The 8,399-nt window shown below is 51.3% G+C and overlaps 1 protein-coding gene across 1 annotated transcript in view; it reads left to right on the forward strand.

Annotated features, from left to right (window-relative positions):
* LOC113217700 (cytochrome P450 6k1) overlaps positions 1 to 4,014 on the forward strand; it is a 5,005-nt gene extending 991 nt beyond the window's left edge. Inside the window, exons 2-7 of the mRNA XM_026437714.2 lie at positions 1,553 to 1,847; positions 2,146 to 2,362; positions 2,444 to 2,794; positions 3,052 to 3,270; positions 3,387 to 3,638; positions 3,726 to 4,014. Coding sequence (XP_026293499.1) covers positions 1,554 to 1,847; positions 2,146 to 2,362; positions 2,444 to 2,794; positions 3,052 to 3,270; positions 3,387 to 3,638; positions 3,726 to 3,901 — 1,509 coding nt within the window. The 5' untranslated portion in view covers position 1,553 and the 3' untranslated portion in view covers positions 3,902 to 4,014. The remainder of the gene's footprint in view (positions 1 to 1,552; positions 1,848 to 2,145; positions 2,363 to 2,443; positions 2,795 to 3,051; positions 3,271 to 3,386; positions 3,639 to 3,725) is intronic.
* Positions 4,015 to 8,399: the final 4,385 nt, after the last annotated feature.

Below are 8,399 nucleotides of genomic sequence, written 5' to 3' on the forward strand. Positions count from 1 at the left end.
TGTAGATGGGAGTGTTTGTTTGGTTACAAGATGGCTCAAAAGGAAATTGCGCTAGCAGTCAAATTGTTAGACTGACAGATTACTATCAGGCCGTTCCAGCAGTGTATGTAAAAGCAGAAGGTGAAAAAAGTGCAATTTCCGTTGTGGGCGTGATTTGTTGAACTGATCACGTGGGAATTTTCTACTGTTTTGGGTTTTCAGGGAAAATATTCGGTTTAATCATAGGAAAATCGAAGCAAAAACAAGAAATTTAATTTGCCATATCTGCCGAAAAACTCGAGGTTCGATACCAACATTTTACCGTGATTCGTGCTCTATAGTTTGTATGACACGAAAATGTCTGTAGGTATTACTATTTAGAACCTACAGGTCGTTTAATAACCTTTCTAGGTGTGCTTATTTGAAATGGCATCGAAAACGCAAAAAATTCTTTCAGCCCTACCTTCGTTTTTCCCGCTCGATGGTCCGGGTACACTCCAGTGTTGCGGGTTTGCCTACTCGTTTCCTTTCGTACGACGAACGTTCTTCTAACTCTTTTAAAGTTTTTTGTGCGTTATTGACGTTTATTGGGGGGGTCAGCCAAATGTGCAAATACAGTGCCCAGCCCAGGTCTGTCTGTTGATAGAGCAGAAAATGACCCTGAAAGTTTAAGTCTCTATTTTGTCGCGTTCTCGAGATCTTGTATGGAACAGACAGCAGACGGGCGAACAGATAGATAAAAAGACAAGAATTCGCTTTTTACTAATCACCTCTATCGACCAGCCAATTATCTTTCAAAATGAAAATGAAGTAAGAATTGTGAAAACTGCGATATTTTGGTGTGTCGTCTATCGTCTACTCGTAAGTTTTGGCTTTACATGGCAAAATGATGTGGGCTTTATCGCCTCAGGCTAAGTGGGTAGGCCTTGAAGCCTTTGCGTGTTTACATGATGGACCTGTATTCGTACCAGCTGTTGTACAGTACAAGTGTAGCGTGTAGCTTTGTCTAGAGAGACAAACAGTGACGTTTCTTTCTGCTGCCGTATGTAATTTTAATAATACACGATCTGCTATATTCTGTACACATACTTAAAAAGGACATTTCGTTTCAAAGGCAAGTTTTGTTGTTTGCTGTGGCAGCAACCCTTTCCTTTCGCAGCAGCATCATTTTTGCCGACTAAGCAAACCTTTCGCAGCAGAAACATTTTTGGCGACAAAGCAAACAACCAAGTTTGCAGTGACTATAGTAACAAAACTACTTTGCTACTTATTTGGCAAATTAGATTCGCAACTGTGGTCACAGCAAACAAGTTTGCTGCTCAAGACAAATGTTTGCTACACCTGCAAAAGAAATTTAGTATCTCAGCATATACAAATCTAGCAAACGTTTTTTGCTGTTCTAATCTGGGACTCTCATCAGTTTTGTTTCCCATCGCACCGCGAAAGTGGGAGCTTTACGCTCCGCAGCCCGCACTATCTGAATAACGATAGCACTGCTGCGGGGGTGTCCGTAAGCCGCGCCACCGCTCAAGTGGGATACTGGGCGGCTGACTTGGTTCACGCCTGTCCGCAGCATGGCCGTGATCCTCGTGCTGCTGGGCGTCGTGCTGGCGCTGGTGCTGCTGCTGGCAGCGCTGTCCTGCAGCCAGTTTGGCACCTGGAGCCGCAAGGGCATCCCGTCGCCGTCGTGGCCGCTGCCGCTGGTGGGCCACTGCCTGCGATCGCTGCTGCAGCTAGAGCCGCTCTACCAGAACTTTGACCGCATCTACAAGATGTTCCCCGGCCAGCCTTACGTCGGCTTTTACGCGGGGTCCAGCCCCGTGCTCCTGATCAAGGACATCGAGGCTATCAAGCACATCACAGTCAAGGTAGGTCGAGGGCAGAGCACCTACTGTAGCACAACCTGTGATAAAGCAGAGTGAGCTGCTCCGGTGGTCGGCCAGCCCATGTGCCGAACGTAGCACGATGCTACCATGATGCTACCATATGCTACTCTCGGCACATGGCCCGGCCGAGACCGTTAGAGCCGCTCGGCATCGCTCACCCTATCCATGTGATACGGGCGGTGCAGGCAAACTGCGAGTGCCGAAAGTTCGAGCTCTGCCCCACACGGTCTGCGCAGTAGTGTACGCCTGTCCCTGCCCTAAAAACTCTCTCCTCGCCCAGGACTTCCACGTCTTCACCAACCACAAGCTAAGCCCCGACGCGCGTTACGACAAGTCGTTGAGCAACTTCATGTTTTGCCTGATGGACCAAGAATGGAAGTCGATCCGTGTCAAAATGACACCCGCCTTCAGCAGCGGCCGGCTAAAGACCATGTACCCGCAGGTCAATGCCGTTGGCGAGAGGTTCCTGGAAGCCATAGAGAAGAAGAAGGATAAGAGTAAGTACGCCTTCCTGTCTACGTCCCGTGCCACCGCCGGGTTGTTCTTCTCACAGTGACCGTACCTTGACGTTGTTGCAGACGGTGATGTCGCCGTTAACCCGCTGTGCTCATTCTACGGCATCGACGTCATCGGGCAGTGCGCTTTCGGCGTGGAGTCCAACTGCCTCCTGGAAGAAGGCCGTTCGCCCTTCCTCAACGCTGTGGAGGGTGCTTTCCGCTTCGGCGCCCTAGAGGGAGTCGCCTCGTCCGCGCTCATGTTCTCTAACTTTGCCTACCACGTGCTGGGTACGTCGGGTGTGTCGATGCTCAAGGAGTGGCGCACCGCCGTGATCCGGGACATTCTACGCGAGTCCAGCGAGCACCGGGAGCGTGAGCCGCTCGCCAACCGGGACATCTTCGACAACCTGCTGTCGATGAGGAAGAACGGAGGTGAGACCCTTTAGCTGGCAAAGCGACGGCCTGCCCCAAGTGCACCTGTAAGGGATAGTGGCTCACTAACTGTCAGGGGAACATACTGTCTACAGCCTCGCAATAGAAGCCCATTTGCCTTTACAGTCAGCTAAATTGTAAACTCAAAAACTCTTAACCTCGCACCCTCGTTTAACAAATCTTTTCTTTTATCCGTCGTTTTCCGCTCTCGTTCTTGTTGACGTTCTTTCCTCACTGCCACTATCTCCTGTCCGCAGTGCCGCAGGAGCTCTTCGAGTCCCAGGTCTATTCCATGTTGTTCGCGGGCTCCGAGACCTCGGCCGCCACCGTCATGTTCACCCTGTGGCAGCTGGCACTCAACCCTGAGGTGCAGGACAAGCTGCGCGCCGAGCTGCTCGAGGCCCGTGAAAAGGACGGCGGCAACCTAAGTTACGAGACGATGCACGAGCTCCGCTACCTCGACATGGTGTTTAAAGGTGAGAGTGGCTTCGAGTCTTCGAAGACTCATGATTGATTGGCAGCTTTATTTCCCACGATAATTGTCCATCGGCACGAACGGTTCTGAGTCCACTGTTGCGCCTGCCTGCTGCAGAGACGCTGCGCCTGTGGCCCGTGATGCCGTGGATGGACCGAGTGGCCTCCGAAGACTACACGCTCCCGGGCACCGACGTGCAGATCGAGAAGGGCACCTTGGTGTTCATCCCGAGCTTCTCCATCCAGCGCGACCCAGACATCTGGCAGGATCCGGAGACCTACGACCCGGAGCGCTTTTCGCCAAGCAACTCTGACAACCTTAACAAGCTGGCTTTCATCCCCTTTGGAGCTGGGCCGCGAGCATGCATTGGTAAGGCTTCGGAACGCATAATCAATGAAGCTACAAGCACATAACTGGTTCACGATATAAATACGCCGTCTCTTGACATCTTTCCAGGGAGCCGCTTTGCGGACATGAGCGTCAAGTCTGTGGTCAGCAAAACCCTTCTGAACTACGAGGTGTGCCTGGCTGAAAACACCCCGCGATCGGAGGCGGAACTCAAGATTAACAAAATGGCCTTCATTATATCGTTAACTGAGCAGCTGCCCCTGCGCTTCCGAAAACTTAAATAGTTGTTAATTATGTGGTGTATTCGTCTGTGATGTGCGTCTTTCACTATTAGTTATAAGATTTGTACTGTGTTAAGCTTAGGAAAAATAAACCGAAAAAGTTTTTCAATCCCTCACTTACGACGCCTCTGCTTGTTGCTGCGCAGTTGAAAACAACTAGCTACAGCTACAACTGACATGGCCACAGGCAGCTTCGTCGGAACCGACTTCAGACAAAAGACAAAAGTCCGTTCGACCTTTCCGACGCTAAATGATCACGCCCCTCCTCCCACTCCGACAGAAATAAAATAAAAATGGGGGGAGTACTTTCCTCATCCCGCGGCAGCGGAGCGACTTCGGAGTTCGGAACGGGATCAGCCACACAGTGGTCAGAACACACTCCCCGGGGTTTGTGACAGGGTTGACGTGTACGTTTGCTAAACTATACTGACCAACCCGGGACCAACCACAGGTCACGGAGCTCCTTTACAGCCATATTCTTGGACTTATAAACGATTCCACCACCACAGCAAGGTGCCAAGGAAAGGGGAACTCACACGGCCCGCTTTCGCCCTGAGTCAAACCGCAGTCCCAGAGCCGAGTCGAGCCTCTGACCCCTGACGTCACGGGCGGGCGCGCTACCGACAGAGCCATAGAATCGACATACGGGCTTAAGTTCCAGGGCGCGATCCATTCTACGCAGTCGCGTAAATTTTTAGTGTGAAGAATTTTTTTTTTTCACTTAACATATAGCCTACCTAATTGTGCGTTTTGAAGTGCGGGGAACAATATATCAAAATATAGCGATAAATTCTTTGGGGTTCCTTTAGTGAGAGGTCAGAGGTCGAGAGGTCGCTGTGAGAGATACACTTTGGGCCACAGATTTGCAAGGCGCTGACATAATCACGGACCCGAGTGGGTGGCTAGTAACAAAAATTGTCCTGAGACTCCTGAAACTGCGTAGATTGTGGGGTGCGCAAACACGGATTGGTGAATCGACGGTGATGGTTTAATTTTGACTAGAAATTTCGTGGCCTGAGAAACGTTGTTTTTTAGCGGAGACGCGACCACTAAACTCGGGATCGCCAACACTCTAAATCGCTTTTAATGCTAGAGAGAGTGGCGTCTCTCGTCTAAAAAATATCGTTCACAACCTGTTAGCTGCAAACAGTGACGCGGCGTCACTTGCGCTTGTCAATAGCCCAGAGGATAGGCAGCCCTCCGTGATTTGAATGAATTTCTCATCCGCACCCGATATTTATCCGTTCTGATATCTTGTGATATTTGAGTGAGTTTGTGTGGTTTCTCTTTCTGTGGGTGATTATTGGTCTCGTGAGGTTACTCGCCTCACGATCAGAGGTTTTTGAGGATAGTGATTGGTCGAAAACATATGAGGCTCTTCATTGTGAGACGACTCTCAGATGACTCTCCTCACGAGACTAAATCCACTATGTGTTTACGTACAACTACAAAGTTGCAGAGAGGGTTAGGTGGTCAAGTATCTCAACTCCTTTACTTTGGACGGACGTCGAATAGAAGGTTAGCAATCTTCATCTGGCTAGGCCAAATTTAGGCATAAAAAGAGACGAATTTCGAAGGTTAAAAAATGAAAATGGCTAAAGTGAGTTTTTCATGTTTAGTTGTCTGTTAAAGACACAATTAACAAATCCTCTCAAACAATATAGTTTGTTTCATAATGTTGTTCCATGTGAGCTTTAAATTTATTCTGTTTGTTAACTTCTTCTTACTGAAAACAATCCCGGTTCTCTGATTGCTACAACGTCACGTTGAAACTGATTACATTGTACTCCAAAAAGCTACAGTTTAATAATTAAAATTGTGTCTAGTTACACGTCTTATGATATGGTTTTTGTATAAGTTTATTACTGCACAATATTGTTAATTCCTCAATATTATTTCCCAAAATATTTTTTTTTGAAATAAGTGTTTGTTGTGTTCAATACCAAACTCTTATGTTGATTATGATGGCAATCTGTTTCTCTTCTTTTGCAAAGAGCCTGGGAGAGGGATTAATTAAAAGAACTGTTTTGAATGTTGGTTTGACCGTTTTTATCTAGACTAACACATGCACAATTTTCACACCATTGTTTTCAATGGCATACATTAACCCTATATCTCTGTCACATTGGACTTTACTTGAATAATGACAAGGCTTTAGCTGACCAGAATATTAATTCTTCCTCAAATATTTTTGGAATTTTTGTTTTGTTTTATGGTTGTTGTGTGTGGTGTGCCTTTGTGTCATTTCTGTAAGTAATTACACCAGTTTGTGTAGGCGATTCAGACAGGGTTTTAAAAGAGGAAAAGAATGCCAATCGGGAAAAGCACTTATTTCTTTATTTGTTTCTTTATGGTTCTGTTCTTTTCTTCGCTCTCCACCCCCCTGCCTTTTCAAAAGCAGGCGTCTTATTATTTATGTTTTAAACTGTGTGAAACCACTCACTGACCTTCTGTGGCTCTAGGTACTCTCGTCAGGTGTCTGTTTGTGGAAAATTCGATGGGTGGGGAAGTACTTCTTGGTGTTTCCAAACGATTCATCGACCCGGCGCCAACCTGCAGCTCACGCAGCTCACCACGGAGACAGTGACCCAGCTGGCCCCAGCTCCCCGTCATCCACTAGACTTTTCGGGGCTCCTTCCGGAGTTCACGCAGTAAGCCATAACGCCCACAGCCCTAACGCGTTAGTCTTCTCCCCTTCGGCCGTTGGTCAGCGATGTGGGGCGGTGCGGGTGCAGGGCGGGACAGGACGGCCACACAAGTGGGGCCCTGCCCGGCGCGCCATCGCGAACCCCCCCACTCATCTGTGTTTATGATGACACTCACGAGGCTCAGGCCCTCTCAGCCCCCACGGCCCCCCACCCCACAGCGGGTGCACCCCGCGCCCGCAGCCTCCCCGGGACACCCGTGGGGGGCTTATGCCACCGCGAGTTAGTGTACGGTGCAAGAGGCGTGGCAGTGCGCGGGGGTCCGGGGGTAGGCAAAGTGCGGCGCGGCGTGCACTCCGCCGCTTGCATTGCGATTCAGATTGGTGCGCCGCAGGCCGAGAAGAGCCTGTGGGTGTTCCCCCCCCCCCCTCCCCTCTGGCTCCAGACCCGGCCTGGTGGCGCCTCCACCGTCTCCCCCGATCACGGGCCTCACTACCGGCGCTGAGGAGGCTAACGCAAGAGCCTGCGATCTCTTTTACTGTAAACTGGCCTCATCTCATCTCCTCGCCCTCCGCCCCCCCCCTCCTTTCAACCTTACGCGCGTTATGCTGAAAAGCTATCGCGCTTCATGAGAAGTGCGCCTCTTGCCAAAGCCGGCCCAGCGCGGCGCAGCGCGGCTGGCGGCGGAGTCCGTTGCCCCCCGCCCCCGCTCCGTGCTTCTCCTCTGGGAACTTGGCGTGAATCGCGCGTCTAGCACCCCCTAAATTGTCCGGAACAGCCCCCATTTGAATAGGGTGATTCGGCCCCCGTGGGAGAGCGGGGAAGTGGAAAGGGCAGGGTATGGGGGGCTCGACTTAGGTCGAGTCACAATTTTTGAGCGAGAGGCGTCAGCGCATGAAACAACCGAACCCCGGTGCTCCGTATGGAGCCGTGGCAGGGGAGAGGAGGTGGCAGCGCCTGGAGCCCGTGGCGCAGGCAATCGCCCTGATACTGGCATTTCTAGTGAGCCACCTGGAAAGATAGGCAATTTTCTCTACGAAATCCCTGTCTGTAGGCATGGCCCCGCGGTGCGTCGCCTGTGGCGGAACCTCGGCGGGGGTCTCTACGTCCGGAGTCTCCTTGGCGGCAGCCTCCCCGCTGGCAACCTCCAGGGCGGGAGCCTCCACGGCGGGCGCCTCATCGGCGGTCGCTTCCTCGACGAGAGCCTCGTCGGGAACCTCTGCCCTGATCCGCTGGTCGCCGCTTGCGGTGAGTTTGAGGCATCGATCGACTTGTTTGTGGAATAGATTCCGGCTCACGCGGCGTGTGGCGTGCGCCGGCGTGCGCCGCAGAGAGGGGGGGGGGGGAGTCATGAATTACGCAGCGTGATCCGACTTGTTGATACTCTCTCAGTCCGTCGGAAGTTTGGAAAACAAACGATCGATTGGCCGCCCAATTGGCCATGTCAGCTATATACACACGCAAGGGAAAGCGCGCGCGCCCCTCGTGGGTAAGAGGAAATCAAACTTATTGTCGGTTGAAGCGTAATCTGATGTTACCCACTTTTTCACTGTGCGGCTCCTTTTTTTCCTGGCGTCAATCGACTGGTGAAGGGAGCGGGAGCCCAAGGGTGGGGGACAAGATAGTCGTTAGAGTTAGGGCCCCGTCCCCTACCTCTCTAGGTCTCTCTCTCTTAAACTCCCCCCTCCCCCGTCGCTACCCCGGCCGCCCCTGCTGCTCGGTCCTGGCGCAGAGAAGCAGCGCTGTGTTTATAGACAATTCGGGAGGCCCTTCTCCCCGCTGTCACAGATAACGACGGAAGTAAAAGCAAATTATAGTCGTGGGTGATGGGGGGCGGGGGAGAGACCCGGTGGGGG

This window comes from Frankliniella occidentalis, unplaced genomic scaffold (assembly GCF_000697945.3).
Source record: "Frankliniella occidentalis isolate FOCC.00 unplaced genomic scaffold, Focc_3.1 Scaffold46, whole genome shotgun sequence".
Taxonomy (NCBI): Eukaryota; Metazoa; Arthropoda; class Insecta; order Thysanoptera; family Thripidae; genus Frankliniella; species Frankliniella occidentalis.